At 44.8% G+C, this 21842-nt stretch overlaps 1 protein-coding gene across 1 annotated transcript in view; it reads left to right on the top strand.

The window, feature by feature from the left end:
* The window catches only part of GP1BB (glycoprotein Ib platelet subunit beta), a 39028-nt gene extending 30821 nt beyond the window's left edge, over positions 1-8207 (top strand). Inside the window, exon 2 of the mRNA XM_073559082.1 lies at positions 4820-8207. Within this exon, the coding sequence (XP_073415183.1) occupies positions 4825-5454 (630 nt within the window). The 5' untranslated portion in view covers positions 4820-4824 and the 3' untranslated portion in view covers positions 5455-8207. The remainder of the gene's footprint in view (positions 1-4819) is intronic.
* The last annotated feature ends 13635 nt before the right edge of the window (positions 8208-21842 follow it).

The raw sequence follows: 21842 nt of genomic DNA, 5'->3' as shown, positions 1-21842 counted from the left end.
CCAGACAATTTGGTGTTTTCCATGAAAACTCATACTTTTATTAATCAAATAAGTTGGCAAATGAATTTAAAATCTAGTCCAGACATTGACAAGGTTTGGAAAAAGATTTTTATTTGAAATAATAATTTTCTCCTTCAAACTTTGCTTTCGTTAAAAAATGCTCCATTTGCAGCAATTACAGCATTGCAGACCTTTGGCATTCTAGCAATTAATTTGCTGAGGTAATCTGGAGAAATTTCACCCATGATTCCAGAAGCCCCTGCCACAAGTTGGTTTGGCTTGATGGGCACTTTTTGCGTACCATACGGTCAGGCTGCTCCCACATAGCTCAATGGGGTTGAGATCTGGTGACTGCACTGGCCACTCCATTACAGATAGAATACCAGCTGCCTGCTTCTTCCCTAAATAGTTCTTGCATAATTTGGAGGTGTGCTTTGGGTCATTGTCGTGTTGTAGGATGAAAATGGCTCCAATCAATGGAGTGATAGCCTTCCTTATTCAAAATCCCTTTTACCTTGTACAAATCTCCCACTTTACCAGCACCAAAGCAATCCCAGACCATCATATTACCTCCACCATGCTTGTCAGATGGCATCAGGCACTCTTCCAGCATCTTTTCAGTTGTTCCGTGTCTCACAAATGTTCTTCTGTGTGCAGAGGTGTATCTAGGCTTTCTGGCACCCGGGGCAAAAATTCGGTTCGGCGCCCCCCCCCCCAAGTACATATGCGACTTGAACACTTAGCCATGTAACCACAAGCTGCTCCTCCTAATGCTCTCAATGTTCAGTAAAAAACTGAGAGAAGCAGGAAGAGAAGCTCGTTGTCACAGGACCATAACTATGAAAATCGCATATGAGTGAAGTGTCCATGTGATGACTCCTGGAACCTGCAGAGCTGAATCCTACATTGCAGCTTCTGAATTCCCACAACGAATGCACTGCACACTTTTAGGATTCTCCCTTGCCGATGTACAGTCATGTCAGCACAAGCATGTGATTTATATACTTCTGGCCACATTCTGACTAGACGTGCCCGGCCTCGCTGTGTTCATTATCATTGAGTGAGGCCACACATGTGTAGTCAGCATGTGACCGCATGTATGTAAATTACCGGCACAAGAGAATCCTAACAGCGTTCAGTGAGCACTGTGAGAATTCAGAAGTCTGCAGTCACATAGAATGTCTGCAGACTCAGCACAAACATGGACAACCCCTATAATGCTCCTAACACATAAAAACATAAGAATTAGTCAGTATCACAAATAATATTTACATCCAAGTACTTTATAGATGACGTTGTCTCTGCAGTCAGTCACCTTTTCTTCTACACCCCATGATGAGTTTTCTCATCCACATCTCGTCTCTGTAGACTTCCATCTTCTCCGGTCTTCTGCAGCAAATCTCCACACGATCCCCTTAAAGATAGAAGTGTCATTATAATGCTCCTAAATAAAAATATCTGCAATATACTGTCGCCTCACACTATTCCCCTCTAGCATCCCACCTGTTCACTATACTGTCTCCTCATATATTTACCCCCTCACTCTCTATACTGTCTGCTCACACATATCCCTGACTCCCCATACTGTGTCCACTTACATTAACCCATTCGCTCCCCATACTGTCTGCACCAATCCCCCATACTGTTTCCTCATACATACTCTTTATTTTGTGTCCTCAAATCTCCCCACACATTAAATCCCCCCATCCCCAATCCCCCACACACATTAAGTACCCCCCATCCCCATTCCAAATCCCCCCACACATTAAATAACCCCCATCCCCACTCCAAATCCCCCCACACATTAACCCAATCCCCACTCATTAACCCCCATCAGCACTCCAAATCCCCCCACACATTAACCCCCAACCCCACTCATTAACGCCCCCATACATTAACCCCCATCCCCATTCATTAACCCCCGCACACATTAACCCAATCCCCACTCATTAACCCCATCACCACTCCAAATCCCCCCACACATTAAATAACCATCTCCACTCCAAATACCCCCACACATTAACCCCCATCCCCATTCATTAACCCCCACACATTAACCCCCATCCCCATTCATTAACCCCCACACACATTAACCCAATCCCCACTCATTAACCCCCATCACATTAAATAACCCCCATCTCCACTCCAAATCCCCCCACACATTAACCCCATGGCATCCCCACACATTAACCCCCATCCCCACTCTAAATACCCCCACACATTAACCGCCATCCCCTCTACAAATCCCCCCATCTCCACTCATTAACTCCCCCTCATCTCCCATCTTCGGTGGTTCTTCAGCTCCACAGAGGAGCACACTTACCACCAGCGTTTGCTTTGGGTGCCGGGGAGTGACGTCAGCAGTGTGATCACATGACCTGATCACGATGCTGACGTCGCTCTGGCCCGGCGGTCAGAGCTTCAATTGTACTGGCGTCTGTATAGATGCCAGTACAATTGTTCCCTGGGAGCCGGCACGCGCTCCTTCTCTGCGCCGGCTGTCAGCTTGACAGCTGACACAGAGAACCGCCGACTCCCAGGCCGGGGGGGCGGCAGCACGCAGCCGCCAAGGAGGACACTGCGGACCGCTGCATTAGGCGGCCCGACTGCGCCTCCCTGCTGGCTGCGCCCAGGGCAACTGCCCGGCTGCCCCCCCCCTAGATACGCCCCTGAGAGCTTCAATTGTACTGGCGTCTGTATAGACGCCAGTACAATTGTTCCCTTGGAGCCGGCACGCGCTCCTTCTCTGAGCCGGCTGTCAGCTTGACAGCTGACACAGAGAACCGCCGACTCCCAGGCTGGGGGGGCGGCAGAACGCAGCCGCCAGGGAGGACACTGCGGACCGCTGCATTAGGCGGCCCGACTGCGCCCCCCTGCTGGCTGCGCGCGGGGCAACTGCCCCGGCTGCCCCCCCCCTAGATACGCCCCTGTCTGTGTGATCCAAACACCTCAAACTTGGATTCATCTGTCCATAAAATTTTTTTCTAATCTTCCTTCTGTGTTCTTTTGCCCATATTAATCTTTTCCTTTTATTAGCCAGTCTCAGATATGGCTTTTTCTTTGCCACTCTGCCTTGAAGGCCAGCCTCTTCATTGTAGATGTTGACACTGGCGTTTTGCATATACTATTAATGAAGCTGCCAGTTGAGGACCTGTGAGGCGTCGATTTCTCAAACTACAGACTAATGTACTTGTCTTGTTGCTCAGTTGTGCAGAGGGGCCTCCCACTTCTCTTTCTACTCTGGTTAGAGCCTGTTTGTGCTCTCCTATAAAGGGAGTACCACACACCGTTGTAGGAAATCTTCAGTTTCTTGGAAATTTCTCGCATGGGATAGCCTTCATTTCTAAGAATAAGAATAGACTGTTGAGTTTCACATGAAAGTTCTTTTTTTCTGGTCATTTTGAGAGTTTAATGGAACTAACAAATGTAATGCTTCAGATTCTCAACTAGCTCAAAGGAAGGTCAGGTTTATAGCTTCTCTAATCAGCCAAACTGCTTTCAGCTGTGCTAACATACTTGCACAAGGGTTTTCAAGGGTATTCTAACCATCCATTAGCCTTCTTACACATATAGCAAGCACAAAGTACCATAAGAACACTTAAGTTGTTGGAAATGGGCCTCTATACACCTATCAGCATATTGCATTACAAACCAGACGTTTGCAGCTAGAATAGTCATTTACCACATTAACAATGTATAGAGTGTATTTATGAATCATTTAATGTTAGTTTCATTGGAAAAAACTGTGCTTTTCTTTCAAAAATAAGGACATTTCTAAGTGACAGTATACTTTAGAACGGTAGTGTATGTTTCAATATAAAAACAAATTTTGTCAGTATGAAAAATTGAATTTTCACATATTCTTGAACGTGTGTTTGCTAAAAATTTCAAAAAAATGTAAGCTCTGCATCTAGGTACACCCATAAACCGCTATAAAACTGCATGTGAATGTGTACTTTGCACCAACTCTTTTCACAGGATTATACTAGTAAAAATATATCTGCTGGTGAGAGAATGCTTTAAAGGAATATTTGTGGTACACAATATAAAATGTTCATTTGTACACCATGTTAGTAGTAAAGTTTTTAGACCTGATTTTGCCATGACTGCATCTCTTACATCTCTTCTCCTGAGATAGTTTCATTTTCAGCACTGTATGCCACATTTATCTCTTCTTTCTGTGTCGCTCATGTCATACTTTTCAATTACCATGTGACAGTGTGCCGCAGATTCTGTATCAGGCTGCATCCAGGAAAAGAATAAAGGGAATCTGTCAGCAGGATTTCACACTCCAAATTATTTATTTGCACAAGTAGCACTTTCAAAAACAAGTCCAGCAGTACCTTTACAAGTCCAATCTGTTCCTCCGTCACTGAGAATTTTATATGCAAATGTGGCTGAAGAATTACTGTAGATCTAAAGCCTCTGTCACCCTGACTCTATTTCCCGCCCAGCTCCACCTCCTCCTGCTTGACTGATGACTGCTTTGCCTGAAGTCACACAGCATAGATTCTGTCAGTCAAGCAAGAGGAGGTGGTGATGGGTGGGGAATAGAGCTGGAGTGACAGAGGCTTCAGATCTTGCTTTCTCAATAACAGACTGTCTATGTAAAGATACTGCTGGACTTCTTTTTGAAAGACCTACTTGTTCAGAATAGTTTTGGAGATGAAAACCATCTTATTAAATCCTTTTTAAGATTTTATTAGATTTTGAATTATATATTATTAATACAAATAACTATTTTACTTTTTATTTTATTTATTTTTAAATAATGGAAATAATTTAAACTGTTATTGACCAAGACATTTTATCATTTCAGACAAGATGAGGAGGACGATGCATTGGTTGTGGCTATTGCTCCTGATAATTTGTTTGCTTCCAGTGGTCTTTGGATGTCCTTCTCCCTGTAGTTGTACTTCTGGAATTGTGGACTGCAGCTATAAAGACCTTACCAGCAGTACCCTGCCGGCCTCTTTTCCTACTACCACTCAGGTGATCCGTTTGGACCAGAACAACCTATTATCTATTCCTAATGGACTTCTGGACCACCTTCCAAATGTGCGTGAGGTCTATCTTAAGCATAACCCCTGGCACTGTGATTGTGACATCCTTTATCTGAGAAGTTGGCTGCAAGGACAGCAGAAGAGAGGCCTGTATAGAGACGTGACTTGTGCATCTCCCGAGACCCTTGAAGGGAGAGTTATCATGTTCCTAACAGAAGATGAACTTGTGACCACCTGTCAATACTGGTACTGCAACCTTGCTGTGATATCCCAGCTCTGCCTCTTTATCTTTATTGTAGTACAAGGCATTCTGCTAATCTTTATCATTCTCTCCTTGCGTCGTTTCCAGAAGATTGCAAGGGAAGCAAGAAGAACAGCCAAGGAACTGCAGCAGAGCTCAGAAACCTACACTTATGACAACATCCCACTATGCAATTACGACAGGACTTGAGGAAATAGTATGAAATACAGTATGACTCCTTTAGTTCTGCACCCGATGGCCTGTAAACATCCACAACAGTCGAGTGTTTGTGAAAAATTGTGAAAAAAATATCTAATTTTGAGTTTCTTGATGATCTGGTAATGTAAGGGTCCGTCTAGGAGATCCAAACTCAGTAAGAAATGAAATTTGGTGACTTCTAAAGATTGAAAATGAGCAAAATACAATTGGATCAATAGTGAACAAACTGCTGAGGACGGGGAGTAGAATGGTGAATTGATTTTTAAATTGATTAATATCAATCCAATATAATGTAATTATGTGATCACCTTGTATTTGGGGTGTAAGATTACTGGACTTTTACTACATCAAAATAGCAATATCGATGATTATAGCAGTTATTGTGGGTATTATCCTAGAAAGACAAGTATATATAGTGGGTATAATACACAACAATGGACAACATATCGTAATTTGTGGCTCAGTTTTAGGTATTGAGCACAGAAATGCTGCCAAATTACATGGGTACAGAATAAAGCTAGACAAGTGGTGGGCCATATACCCATGATTCTTTCACGTATTACAGTATTATAAACACAACAGTTGTTTCTTTAATATGGAACCGGTCGGGCGATTCCTGCTGCCGGGCAGGAGGAAACAGGGACATGCTGCATTGGTGCATTTGTTTACTCGGAGATGATGCGGCATTTCATAGAAAATACAGTTTATAAAAGGGACAAGGAGAAAAAGCCATCTAGGTGGCTACTCACTGGCATTTTCTTACCTGGATCGATAGACTAACAGGTCTGTCCATCTCAGGGGCGTTCATAGAAATCATGGGGCCCCATAGCAAAAGTCTGAATGGGCCTCCCCCCCCAAAAAAAAAATCAACAGGTGCTCTTAACGCCAGGCATGCATGTTATAGGTCAAACAATTAATTTTATAGCTAGTCTTTGACTTTTTTCTCATTTGAGTAAAAGAAAAAGTAAAACACATCCAATTTGATATAGTCCTTGTAAAAGTCAAAATGGAAGATTAAGCAGGACAACCTCGTTAAGCTGTCTACAATAAGACCAGCGATTATGGAATCTGTTGGCACAATATGACTGCTGATACCAAATATGTCCTCAGTGCACCCTTGGCAGAGCTAGATAGAAAGCAGACAGAAGGTGCCCTAGACTGGCCTCACCAAGGGTGCACTGAGCACCTGTACTTTCAGTCATTTTGTGTTCAGACTCCCTTTAAGTTTTTTTTCCCCCCCAGAATCAGATTGAATGACAATAGGTCACTATGATGAGTGATACATAAAGGAATTTTAAATGGCAAGAACTACACTGTCTTCCCATCACCTCCCAGGGGTGTTCTAAACAGACAAAAGGCATGATCATCATATCTAGGATGCAAGTATACGTTTTGTCAGCGAGAAGGGGTTAAAGCATTCTTGCCCACACATTAATCCTCTATATGACTTAGTTTCTTGCAAACATCTGTAATCCTGCCCCAGAGTCATAGCGCAGCACAGTGCTATCTCCTCTCCGGCAGCATCGCTTGTCCTCCATCCAATTAGTGTTTAATCGCCATTGCGTTCTGCTGATTACAGCTCTTCGCTCATTACTCAGGAAAATCAGCTCATTTTCACATTTTTTTTTCCCTTCCTGATGTTTATTTTTTCACATTTGGTCCCATTTCTTGTACAGCTGGACGTACTGTAGCATTTAATGCTTAATTGCCTTCTTTATCTATGTTAGCATGTAATCTGGATCAGGATGCATCATGATTGCTACGCATCACAACACACCGTACCAAAACACTAGTGTGAACACAGCCCCTCTCGTACAGCCCCTAACCAGGCGCCCCCATGTTATATACATGCTCCCAATACATTTTATTATCATTTCCACACTGTAACATAGGGCACAAGCTCTTCTCGTGAGGCAGGAAAGATCACTGTATGACAGATCAGCATACAGACGTAGTCTACATTATGTCTGCAGTCTGTTCCCATACAGTTTCATCACTTTCCCATACAGCACATCCCTCGCTTCCGAGCATGCTCAGTGCTGCAAAACGGATCGATGCACATGGATCCGTGTTCTCCTGGATCCGTGCTCCATAGAGCTCCATGTTAACTCCAGATGTGTAGCCACGGATCCGTGCGTCCCCCTGTGCCTGCGTGTTTTTCAGATGACACAAAACTGCAACAAGTTGCGTTTTTGTGAATCTGAAAAAATATGCAGACACAGATCTGTGGGAAAACGGTGACAACTGGATGCACATGCAAGTCCCATCCGTCACCACTGAAAGTCAGTGGTGACAAAAACGGATCCGTGTGCAGCCAAAATATGCACGTGTGAAACCAGCTGAACTCTATATATTGACTGGAGCTGGACCTAGATCTCTCCACAGGTTTTACCTAAAATCACTTTACATTATTTACCCTACCCTAAGGGCTCATACTCACTAGCGAGAGAGTCGCGTGATTCTCGTGTGAGTCTCTCGCATGGAAACCTGGCACTGCCGCCGGCACTCGGACTGGAGGGGGCGGCTGCATAGAAATACATATAGCCGCATGCTTCAGTCCCAGTGCTGGTGGAGGTGCCAGGTTTACATGCGAGAGACTCAGACGAGAAACACGCGACTCTCTCGCAAGTGAGTATGAGCCCTTAGCAGCAACAACTGACGTCGTCTATCCTCCTCCCTGTAGTGTTGTCCTGAATCCTCCTGGCCCTGCGTTCAACGGGATCCGTTACATAGCAGCACTAACGCACCCTTTGGCCACAGTGATACTAACGCATCCAAAACCGGCATGATGCGTTACTTCAAGAGGCACCATGGAACGCGGTCTGCAGCATTTGGGGGTGCGCCATGAAGTAACGCATCATGCGTTTGGATGCGTTAGTATCATTGCGGCCAATGGGTGCGTTAGTGCCGCTATGTAACGATCCCGTTGAACACAGGGCCATTAACGCAATGTGAACCAGGCCTAACACTATGAGAAGATGATATACCAAACAATGTGCTGAGCCTCTCCTCCTGCACATACCATATACTGTATGTATATGCCATGTATGAGGGGACAGTGAAGTATATCTTTATTTGGGACTAAAGGTAACGCACAGGTCATTGCAGATGATGATGACAAACAATGTGCTGAGTCCCTCCTCCTACTACACATAGTCACATACCATATATGCCATGGAGGAACTGGCAGGATATATTTGGGACTGAAGGGTTAACTCACGTGCATTTATTTACAGCCCACAACTCCACATCTCCTCCTCTCCTGACCGCTCCTCCCCCCAAATGAGTCACAGTCAGGCTTCACTAAGCTGAAGCTGCCAGGCGCCAGAAAAAAAAACAAAAACTCTGCTGTTCTCCCTGCAGAGCCGGCTCATTTCGTTCACAGCAGGGAGCTGGCTCTTTGAATAGGATCGTTCAGGAACGACACATCACTACTGAAGAAGCAATGTTATGTCACAATTCACAGGGAGGAAGCCAAAGTCCTTCACACACCTCATCCACCTCCTGACAGACGGCTGGGTCTCCTCCCTCCTCCCAAGGAGCAACATCTTAACTCCTTCTTGTGAGCTCATGTTCTGCAGGGGGAACACACAGCGCTCTGCTACATCCTGACCAAGCACAGCCCACCACTGACAGAGCCTACACATGCAGACAGGACCCTTCACTATAACACATCACCTTGTACAAGTAGCCCATCAGCATCAGAGACCCTTCTGCTTCCTGCAATGCACGTGTGCTGCTACCTCTCTGGCTGCTAGGAAGCGTGGCATTCTTATGCAAATCCAGCCAGAGACTTCAGCCAACTGCTGACCAGGAATTTAATTAAAGGAGTTAGTACTGTGTCAGCACAGCACAGCTGCCAAACCGCATCGGCCGTCGCAGGCCCCCTCACCCATCCGGGCCCCCTCACCTCTCCGGGCCCCATAGCAACTGCGTGGTGTCAGGAACACCGCACTGCACTTGCTCACTGAGCCAGGGCGCGTGTCCTGAGTACAAAGACTGTGCACAAAGATACCTGCGGAGCGAGCAGCAGTGGTGACAATGCATGCTCCAGGACCTGAATCACGTGACTGCTGGGGGCGTGGCCTAAGCTCCACAGAGCTAGGAGCTGCAGGGAAACTCCTAGAAGGGTAACTACAGGACAATGTTACCAAGGAGCATAGACAGAGACAGACACCAGATCAAGCTGGGTCAAAGCATGAGATAGCAGGACAGTACCAAAGGGCTTAGACAGAAAGAATAGTCAGGACGTAGCAATAGATCAGAAAACCAGAACAGGTATTAGACGGTACAATAGGGGTAAACTGTAACGGAGTAACGATAGCCAAGCCAAGAGGTCAGAACCAGAAAAGACAATGGTACCAAAAACGAGAGACGGAGTACAAAGTGAAGGAACAAGCCGGGTCATACACGGGAAGCAAACAAACAATGCAGAGTAAACACACACCAGGGGTCAGACACACCAGAATAGCAGTATAACTGACAGAGAATGCCAGTATGGAGTGAGCATAAATACCCCTCCCAGGTCCAAAGAGAGGCCGGCAATGTTAACCCTGTCAGAACAGGACATTAGCCATGTCCTAACCATGACACGTGGTCTGCTACTATTGACGATACGCCACTGGTCCATCTACACAAATAGGGAGGCATCTCTAACTCTTGCTAGGCCAGGTGGGGAGAAGTCAGCAGAGAGACATCTCTCACTCTTGCTAGGCCCAGTGGGGAGAAGTCAGCAGGGAGGCATCTCTCACTCTCCCTAGGCCTGGTGGGGAGAAATCAGCAGGGAGGCATCTCTCACTCTCGCTAGGCCCAGTGGGGAGAAGTCAGCAGGGAGGCATCTCTCACTCTTGCTAGGCCAAGTGGGGAGAAGTCATCAGGGAGACACCCAGATGTCTGTGCCAAAAGCAGAAGGTTTTTCCTTTATTTTCACTTAATGTCACAATTGCAATGTATAATAAACTTATCTAAGCTGAATGGTAACACAAATGGATGAAGAAGATAGATACATGAAAACTATTAACTATTATAGTCTGATTTTTTTCCATGTAGTAAGACATTATTTTTGTGAACTGTTGTCCAGAACTGAACTGCATTTTGTTGATGACGCTGCATTAATGGTTTATAAAGCAATAAGACCTTGGCCCCGATTCATCATTGCTGTTTGTCCACTTTTCTGCAGTAATTTGCCCATTTTTAGTGACTTTAGTATTTGCGCCTTATTCTTTATACATTTTGAGTTATTTTTTAACTTGTCTTTCTTTTTTAAGTCTTTATTGATTTTTCCTCTACAACTTTGCTCATCCAGATGCTTTAGGGCTCGCTCACACTACCTTATTTTCCATCAAAACATCGGATTACACTCGAATCAATGTTAGCGGGGTTTCACATATGTCTGATGAAAAATCGCAACATGTCCAAGTTTGAACCGATTATCAGATCACACTCGGCCATGAAAGTCAATGAGACCACGGAACTCATTGTACTGTACTCAAATGACATTTTAATGAATCCAATTTCCATGGCACAATGAAGAAGATGGAGAAATGTTGTTCGCCGTCTTCTCTTCACAGTGTGCTCAGATTCTTTCATCAGAGAGAATCAGATCACATTATGCTGACACTCTGATCATACTCTGATCAGAGTTTGAACAGTGTCATTTGCATAACTGGCCTGATTCTCTCGGATGAGAGGAAATATGGCCATATGTCTCTCGCCTTAGACTGATTCATAAAATGCAACTTTTCCCAAACGTCGCATTTCTTTTGGCACATCTCATTCTAGTCCCTGTCTGGAGTAAGGTTTCTGGCAGAGTTTTCAGTTTGGCACACTTTGGTGACTTTTAAATGATTTGTCACTTTTTGTGCTTTAAAGTCTCAAAAACTGGTTAAAGAGAAAAATAAAGAGTATTTTTTATTTTTGCTCCAAATTTATGAACTACGTGTCCTATTTTGAAGAATATGGCGTGAAAAACAGCAGCGAATACCAGAAAACAAAGAGAGAAAAATGATTTAGATAGATCGCAAATAATGAATTGGGGCCTCATGTCTTGACCTCTCTTAGCCCTCTCTCCCAGACCTTTATAATTATTCTGTCCAGCACTCTTTGAATGTATTTTTGATTATGTAAAACATACTTTCTGTTTGATGAGATTTTATTTTTGACCGATAATAAATATGTGCCTTATGTAACAATGTCCTAGACAACATTTACTTGAATAAGTTTTTAGATGTTCTCATAAAGTGATGACTTACAGTGACAGTCATGGTCACCGTACAGAATTATGGACCATAACAACAACATTATACACAAGGTAAAGCCACAACGTTCAATGGGTATAATTCACACCATGATGTTACAGTACAGGAATAATGTAAACAGTGATGCTGTGGTAGAGACATGGACTCTGATTCATTGATGAGGGATAAGGCTACTTTCACGCATCCGTTTTTTGCCGTCAGGCGGGATCCGGCGTGTCTTTTAAAAAACGCATCCGTTTTTTTCACCAGATGTGTTTTTTTCTCATTGACTAGCACATGCGCCGGATCGCGCCGCATGTGCTTGCGTTTCGTCCGTTTTTTTCTGGATCCGTCTACAATTTGGTTTCCGGTGGCCGGACATAACGCGTCTTGTAACATTTTTTTTGTCCAGCGAAAAAAACGGACAGCCGCGGATGCGACGCTACCGGCTCTTGGGTACAATGCAAGTCAATAGACAAATCCGGCCACCGCATTCAGTTTTTCTCCTCTGAGCATGCCCAGACCATTTGTCTCTCTCTCTCTCTCTCTCTGTCTCTGGGTCCGGCTAAAAAACGGATCCATTGCATCAGTTTTTCCCCTAACTACACCGGATCCGTCTTTTTCCATATTGGATGGATTGTGCCTGACAGCAAAAAATGGATGTGTGAAAGTAGCCTTAGATGCACTGAATTCATTAAAAATCGAACACCACTTAATGAATTTGTGAATCTTATCAGTGGCGTGTGCTTCCGTGTCATGCACCTTATCAGTGGTGTGCGATTCCATGTCGTGTACCTTATCAGTGGTGTGCGCTTCCGTGTCGTGTATCTTATCAGTGGTGTGCGCTTCCATGTCGTGTACCTTATCAGTGGTGTGCGCTTCCGTGTCATGCACCTTATCAGTGGTGTGCACTTCCATGTCGTGTATCTTATCAGTGGTGTGCGCTTCCGTGTCATGTATCTTATCAGTGGTGTGCGCTTCCATGTCGTGTATCTTATCAGTGGTGTGCGTTTCCGTGTCGTGTATCTTATCAGTGGTGTGCACTTCCGTGTCATGTACCTCATCTGTAGTGTGCGCTTCTGTGTCATGTAACCTATCAGTGGTGTGCGCTTCCGTGTCGTGTACTTTATCAGTGGTGTGCGCTTCCGTGTCGTGTATCTTATCAGTGGTGTGCACTTCCGTGTCGTGTATCTTATCAGTGGTGTGCGCTTCCATGTCGTGTATCTTATCAGTGGTGTGCGTTTCCGTGTCGAGCACCTTATCAGTGGTGTGCACTTCCGTGTCATGTACCTCATCTGTAGTGTGCGCTTCTGTGTCATGTAACCTATCAGTGGTGTGCGCTTCCGTGTCGTGTACTTTATCAGTGGTGTGCGCTTCCGTGTCGTGTATCTTATCAGTGGTGTGCGTTTCCGTGTCGAGCACCTTATCAGTGGTGTGCGCTTCCGTGTCGTGTACTTTATCAGTGGTGTGTGCTTCCGTGTCGTGTACCTTATCAGTGGTGTACGCTTCTGTGTCAAGTACCTTATCAGTGGTGTACGCTTCTGTCGTGTACCTTATCAGTGAAGTGAGCTTCCGTGTTGTGTACCTTATCAGTGGTGTGCGCTTCCATGTCGTGTACCTTATCAGTGGTGTGCGCTTCCGTGTCGTGTATCTTATCAGTGGTGTGCGCTTCCATGTCGTGTATCTTATCAGTGGTGTCTGTTTCCGTGTCGAGCACCTTATCAGTGGTGTGCGCTTCGGTGTCATGTACCTCATCTGTAGTGTGCGCTTCTGTGTCATGTAACTTATCAGTGGTGTGCGCTTCCGTGTCGTGTACTTTATCAGTGGTGTGCGCTTCCGTGTCGTGTATCTTATCAGTGGTGTGCGTTTCCATGTCGAGCACCTTATCAGTGGTGTGCGCTTCCGTGTCATGTACCTCATCTGTAGTGTGCGCTTCTGTGTCATGTAACTTATCAGTGGTGTGCGCTTCCATGTCGTGTACTTTATCAGTGGTGTGCTCTTCCGTGTCGTGTACCTTATCAGTGATATACGCTTCTGTGTCAAGTACCTTATCAGTGGTGTACGCTTCTGTCGTGTACCTTATCAGTGAAGTGCGCTTCCGTGTTGTGTACCTTATCAGTGGTGTGCGCTTCCGTGTCGTGTACCTTATCAGTGGTGTGCGCTTCCGTGTTGAGTGCCTTATCAGTGGTGTACACTTCTGTGTCGTGTACCTTATCAGTGAAGTGAGCTTCCGTGTTGTGTACCTTATCAGTGGTGTGCGCTTCCATGTCGAGTACCTTACAAGGAATAAATACCGCTACACCATGACCAAACCCCATGTTACCACCACATAATGATCGAATATCACATACAAGGAATAAAATACCGCCACACCATGACCAGACCACATATTACCATCACATAGGGACTGAGTAATACCACATACAAGGAACAAATACCGTCAAACCATGACCAGACCACATATTATCATCACATAGTGACTGAGTAAATAGCACATACACGGAAAAAATACAGCCACACCATGACCAGACCACTTATTACCATAACATAGTGACCAAATACTACAATACTGATCATTAATTAAAAAACCCACAATTGTCATTATACACAGGAGCTCTGTATATAGTGTCAGTGTACAGGTAATACAGGGATCACCAGTGACATTATACACAGGAGCTTTGTACATAGTATACAGTATATAGTTTCTGTGTACAGATAACACACTGACTCACCAGTGAGGTCTCTAGCTGAAGTCCTTCGACTTTGCTTGTCTTTTTCATCCAGTGCAGACCGCCATCACTTCTTCCATACAGGATTCGTCTCTACATAAAATAACACAGTTATATAGAGCACGGCTTCCAGAGCACATTCACCACTACTTTTTCACTTTCTTTTCTATTCAGCTGAATACAGATGTGCAGCCACCATTAATATATAATTAGTTTTTATGCAACCCACCATTCCAAATATAAATTGTAATCCACCACTGTGCACCCACTAACTATAAATAGCCACTTTTATCATTTGCCGTCCGCCGTCCCCTCCCTCACTTCATCATTTGCAGACCCGTGTCACCCCTTACGTCATCATTTGCAGTCCCCTGCTAACTTCATCTTTTGCAGTCCCCCCCTATTCATTTTCAATCACTTCACTTCTGGTGTCCTGGCAATGGCCAGTGGCACATACATGCCGGTGTGTTCGTGATTACGTCATTGCGTATGTGCCGTCACTAGACATCCAGAACAGACGGCAGGTGCTTGGAATCAAGGGCAGCTAGGTCACCTAAAGGCAGGTATGCCTGGTCTTTCCCTTGATATTTATTCAGCTGCTGAATGCATTGCCTGCTCTCTGATTAATAATGTGAATAAAACCTTCTGAGTCTGGTTTATCATATGTATAGGTCAACAACTATCTCAATGTATTTTAGATGTTATTACAAAATATGACCACTAGAGGGCAACAAATATCAAGTGTTTAGAAGATCTCACAGACACAAAACCGTTTATGTTTTGGCGAAAAACTGCAACTTGAACGAAGGATAATCCAATATATGTTTAAGGCCACATTCACAACTTCAGTATTTGGTCATAATTTTACATCAGCATCTGTAAACCAAAACCAGTAGTGGAGCAATCAAGTGGAAATTATAACAGAAACACGTCACCAGTCCACTTCTGTATTTATCACCCACTCCTGGTTTTGGCTTATAAATACTGATGTAAAAAACTGACCAAATACTGATCGAGTGCACATGGCCTTACATGAAGTATTTGCTTTTAACTAGCATAATACAAAGAATATTAGACACAATAAGCCTTGATGATAAATAAGGCTATAATTACTATTTAAAGCATTGCATGGGAAATTAATTTTCCAAATGGCCACATACAGTTGTGGCCAAAAGTATTGACACCCCTGCAATTCTGTCAGATAATACTCAGTTTCTTCCTGAAAATGATTGCAAACACAAATTCTTTGGTATTATTATCTTCATTTAATTTGTCTTAAATGAAAAAACACAAAAGAGAATGAAGCAAAAAGCAAAACATTGATCATTTCACACAAAACTCCAAAAATGGGCCAGACAAAAGTATTGGCACCCTCAGCCTAATACTTGGTTGCACAACCTTTACACTAAATAACTGCGACCAACCGCTTCCGGTAACCATCAATGAGTTTCTTACAATGCTCTGCTGGAACTTTAGACCATTCTTCTTTGGCAAACTGCTCCAGGTCCCTGATATTTGAAGGGTGCCTTCTCCAAACTGCCATTTTTAGATCTCTCCACAGGTGTTCTATGGGATTCAGGTCTGGACTCATTGCTGGCCACCTTAGAAGTCTCCAGTGCTTTCTCTCAAACCATTTTCTAGTGCTTTTTGAAGTGTGTTTTGGGTCATTGTCCTGCTGGAAGACCCATGACCTCTGAGGGAGACCCAGCTTTCTCACACTGGGCCCTACATTATGCTGCAAAATTTGTTGGTAGTCTTCAGACTTCATAATGCCATGCACACGGTCAAGCAGTCCAGTGCCAGAGGCAGCAAAGCAACCACAAAACATCAGGGAACCTCCGCCATGTTTGACTGTAGGGACCGTGTTCTTTTCTTTGAATGCCTCTTTTTTTCTCCTGTAAACTCTATGTTGATGCCTTTGCCCAAAAAAGCTCTACTTTTGTCTCATCTGACCAGAGAACATTCTTCCAAAACGTTTTAGGCTTTTTCAGGTAAGTTTTGGCAAACTCCAGCCTGGCTTTTTTAATATCTCGGGGTAAGAAGTGGGGTCTTCCTGGGTCTCCTACCATACAGTCCCTTTTCATTCAGACGCCAACGGATAGTACGGGTTGACACTGTTGTACCCTCGGACTGCAGGGCAGCTTGAACTTGTTTGGATGTTAGTCGAGGTTCTTTATCCAACATCCGCACAATCTTGCGTTGAAATCTCTTGTCAATTTTTCTTTTCCGTCCACATCTAGGGAGGTTAGCCACAGTGCCATGGGCTTTAAACTTCTTGATGACACTGCGCACGGTAGACACAGGAACATTCATGTCTTTGGAGATGGACTTGTAGCCTTGAGATTGCTCATGCTTCCTCACAATTTGGTTTCTCAAGTTCTTTGGTCTTCTTTCTTTTCTCCGTGCTCAATGTGGTACGCACAAGGACACAGGACAGAGGTTGAGTCAACTTTAATCCATGTCAACTGGCTGCAAGTGTGATTTAGTTATTGCCAACACCTGTTAGGTGCCACAGGTAAGTTACAGGTGCTGTTAATTACACAAATTAGAGAAGCATCACATGATTTTTCGAACAGTGCCAATACTTTTGTCGACCCTCTTTTTATGTTTGGTGTGGAATAATATCCAATTTGGCTTTAGGACAATTCTTTTTGTGTTTTTTCATTTAAGACAAATTAAATGAAGATAATAATACAAAAGAATTTGTGTTTGCAATCATTTTCAGGAAGAAACTGAGTATTATCTGACAGAATTGCAGGGGTGTCAATACTTTTGGCCACAACTGTAGGAGACCATGACTGTTGTGGTGGGCCGAACCAATAGGCTGAAATTAATTCTACTCAATATTAACATTAGCATACTAATTATAATGAATATTATTTTATATTAATTTTAATTGTATCACTTAGAGAAGCCCTCCTCCCATCAAAGTTTTATGCTCTATTTGATTGCAGTCATCATATTTCAGGTGCATCTCACTAAATTAGAACATAATCAAAAAATTAATTTTTTGTAGTTCTTCAATACAAAAAGTGAAGATCATATTATATAGAGTCATTACATTACAAACAGAGTGATCGATTTCAAGTGTTTATTTCTGTAAATGTTGATGATTATGGCTTACAGCCAATGAAAACCCAAAAGTCATTATCTCAGTAAATTAGAATACTTTATAACATCAGCTTGAAAAATGATTTTAAAATTTGAAATGTTTGCCTACTGAAATGTATGTTCAGTGAATGTACTCAACACTTGGTCTGGGCTAGTTTTGCATCAATTACTGCATCAATGCGGCATGGCATGGAGGCGATCAGTCTGTGGCACTGCTGGGGTGTTATGGAAGCCCAGGTTGCTTTGATAGCAGCCTTCCGTTCATCTACATTGTCTATTGGGTTAAGGTCAGGCGAGTTTGCTGGCCAATCAAGCACAGTGTTACTGCTGTTTTTAAACCAGGTATTGGTACTTTTGGCAGTGTGGACAGGTGCTAAGTCCTGCTGGAGAATGAAATTTCCATCTCCAAAAAGGTTGCTGGCAGAGGGAAGCATGAAGAGCTCTAAAATTTCCTGGTAGACGGCTGCGCTGACTTTGGTCTTGATAAAACACAGTGGACCTACACCAGCAGATAACATGGCTCCCCAAACGATCACTGATTGTGGAACTTCACACTAGACCTTGGAAATCAAGGTTCCAGAGTCTGGAGGAAGAGTGGAGAGGCCACAATCCAAGCTGCTTGAGGTCTAGTGTGAAGTTTACACAATGAGTGATACTCTACTGAGATATGACATCCTCACAGCCCTCTCTACACACAGTATGAGGATCCTTACAGTGCCCCACACATGGTATGATGGATGATGCAGTGGTGGACAGGAACAACGCTTTTTTCAGCCCTTCTGCTGTCTTGGTCCGCAGGCCAGGCAGGAACAACCAGAGGTCTGGATGTGGCCTAGCGGTTGCACTTTTCCTAGCTCTGTCTTACACATATTAATTAATCTAATAGTAGACAATGCAGAAAGTGATCTATTAACATATTTTATGTTTCCATATTGTAAGCTTTCAAACTAATTGCCAAATGCATCTTAAAGGGAATCTGTCACCAGGTTTTTGCCACCTAATCTGAGAGCAGTTTAATGTGGAAAGGGATCCTTATTCCAGCGATCTATGGTTTTACTGAAATCACTGTTTCTTCAGCAGAGGACTAGTAAGGCTTTTCTCCTTAAAGGTATATATTACTACAAAAAAAGTAACTATCCTTTTTAAGTCGTCTTAAAAACCACCCAGCCAGACAAACAAACAAACGTTTTGCTCGCTCATCGGGAGTTTTCTGGGTTGTTTACATGACCTGATAAACGGGGATAATCATTAAGGGCATGTCACACTAAGAGATATCGCTAGCAATATCGCTATAACTTGTGACGTTATAGCGATATTGCTAGCGATATCGCTATGTCTGATACTTACCTACGACCCGCTCCCCCGCTGCTTATCGCTGATCGCGCGAGAACAGGCTGGACTGTTTCTCGTCGTCAGCTTCCTGTGGTGCTTCCTGCTGTGACGATGAACGACGCATGGAGCCGGGCGGTAGGACGCAGGATCGCCTGGTGTGACAGGTAAGTAGTGACCCCCATCCCCAGCGATGTTGTTGGTGAGATCTGCCTGTGTGGCAGCTCACTAGCGACCACTTAGCGATGTACCAGCGATCCTGACTGCGTCATATCGCCGGTCGGGATCGCTGGTACATCACTAAGTGTGACAGTACCTTAACTGTGAACACTTATTCCACAATCATTGTGCAGTTTAATTGGGCCATCAGGCACCCAGATGTGGTGAGCCTAACTGTCATATATCTCTTTTCTCCACTATGCTACTCTCTATAAATCCACACAATGTGATTTTCATGCTGAAAGTGTCCCTGACCACTGCCTGGTATGAAAGTAGCTATAGTGGGTAGATAGGTAGTGCCACATTAACATACACTAGTACTATAGAAAAACACATCATGTGAATGTAAGGAGGAAGACTCGGCTGCGGGTACCTGTACTGCTGCGTCCCATGTTTCCCGGGGGAAGGAATAGGGGAACGGACAGGCCCCATGACCCAGGCAGTGGGGCGTGGTCAGACAGTGGGGCATGGCAGTTTCCCGCTGTCAGCATGCAAGCAGCAAGGTGGGCAGCACGCTCGGCACCCGACGCACCGATGCTGTGACGGACTGCGGCAAACAGCTCCTGATGCCACCAGCGAGACAGCTATTGTAGGAGGCACTACGCCCCCCGTGCCAGTAAAGTCGGTGTATATGCAGAGAGCCCAGGGCCGGTTACCACAACCCTCGTTTAACCACCGGATTGCTGCAGCTATTGTTGCGTTGGCTGCACTAGCTTATGGTCTGGGGCCGGTGACCGACCATTGCCACCAGAAGATGGATCGCTAACCTTGGACCCCCATTGAGGACCTTTCGTTGACAGCTACAAGGACTTCTACCCTCATCTGAACATTTGCGGCTGAGGAATCTATAGACACGATAAGTTTACTGAGTGAACTGTTTGTATTTTTGCTATTCACCTTTATTCTTTCCCAGTTTAACTGTTTATCTCCTGGCAAGGAGTAAATTTATTGTTAATTAAATTTGTTAACCCTTGTTCTGCCTCCTGTTTGTCACTGCATCCCGCAACCTGCTTACACTTGGCGTAGTAGGCAGAATGCAGTCTACAAGCGCGGAGACAGCAGACCAAGTGACCATGGTTGCCCCGAGGGCTAGCTTGCCCCTGGGGGCCATGCTCAGCAATCTCCCAAAATTTACGGGAAGCAATTTACTGCTGTGGGATTGGACCGAGCGAGTCAAGGGAATGCTGAGAATGTACCCTATGACTCTCGCTATGCAGCCAGAGATTGCTGTGATGGCCATGGACGGAGAAGTTCTGTTATGTTTTGGCCCCCGTATGAGAAAAACACTTTCACCAAGGTGTTGAAAATTTTGGAGGAGATGCATGGGGACACCACAGTTGTCGGGGAATTCCGCATGTGCCAGTTTAGCTGCGTACAGAGTGAGGGGGAGTCTGTGACCCAGTACATGAATGCTTTACAAGAGATTCACGCGGCAATCACCAAATGGGATGATGTGGGTGTGAGGCCCCCTGATGTGATTTTAAGAGACCAACTTGTAGCCGGTCTCAGAAGTCTGCTGCTTAAGCAGACCCTGCAGGAGTGCTTGCGTCTTAGTCCTTGTATGTCTTTCTTAGAAATTGGAGTGGAAGCATGCATGCGTGAGCAGGAGCAGGGGATGGCAGCCTTGGCAGGGAAGGTCTTGGGGAAGGTGGTAGTCCCTGCCGCTATTAAACTCTTTTTACTGCCTGGTCAGGCCGTGCTCACGCTGCCTGTACGAGCTTGCACGCCGCTTGAAGGAGTGGAAGTCCAGATCGAGCCAACCGTAATGGACCAAATACTCCCAGGACTCCTCATTGCTCGAACCTTAGCCATCATCCATGTCGGCAACGTAGTGGTGTGGTGTGTCAACCTGAGGGAAGACAGTCTTTCCCTTTCAACCATAAGTGAAGTGGCACAGATGCTTGGCATGCCAGAGGAACTGATGCAACCAGAGGCCGTCCAGTTAGCAGTGAAACAAGGAGATCCATGGACTGTAGCCGTTACCATGGCCCCTGAGCACTCGCCAGGAAGCATGAAAGAGGGGCGTCGAATCCTGGAACAAATGCAGGCTGAACTGTCGGAACTCTCTCCACAACAGGTACAACAAGTGGAAGCTGTGCTAGAGCGTTATCAGGATGTCTTCGCCCGCCATGAGGATGACTTTGGATGCACTACAGCCATAATTCACAAGATACCCACAGGAAGTGCCACACTGATACCGGAGAGATACTGCCAGATTCCACCTCAGATATATCAAGAGGTGAAGAAAATGTTGCCACACATGCTGCAGAGTGGCATCATTGGAGAGAGTTAAAGCCCGAGGGCAGCTCCCATCGTGCTAGTGCAGAAGAAGGATGAGACCCTGTGCTTTTGTGTTGATTACTGGTGACTGAATGCCTGTACAGTGTGGGACTCTTATCCCCAACCGAGAATTCAGGAGTTGTCTGTCCTGGGAAAAGCTAAGTATTTCTCATCATTAGATCTGGCCAGTGGATATTGGCAAGTGCCCAGGGCTGAGCAGGACCGGCCGAAGACATACTGCCCATGGGGTTGTTCAAATTCTACTGAGTGCCCTTCAGTCTTACCAACGTGCCTGGAACCTTTCAGCGACTGATGGAGCAGTGTATAGGACACCTGAACTTTGAGGCTACTCTCATTTATCTGGACGACATCATTGTCTATGCAGCTACTTTTGAGGAGCATCTCCGATGGCTGGAGCAGGTGTTGAGTCGGCTGCAGAAGCACGGCCTGAAGGTGAAGCCTCAGAAATGTCACC

Source organism: Dendrobates tinctorius, unplaced genomic scaffold (assembly GCF_039654945.1).
Source record: "Dendrobates tinctorius isolate UK_male_01 unplaced genomic scaffold, ASM3965494v1 ptg000265l, whole genome shotgun sequence".
In the NCBI taxonomy this organism is placed as follows: domain Eukaryota; kingdom Metazoa; phylum Chordata; class Amphibia; order Anura; family Dendrobatidae; genus Dendrobates; species Dendrobates tinctorius.
This window is presented reverse-complemented; position numbering and strand designations above follow the sequence as displayed.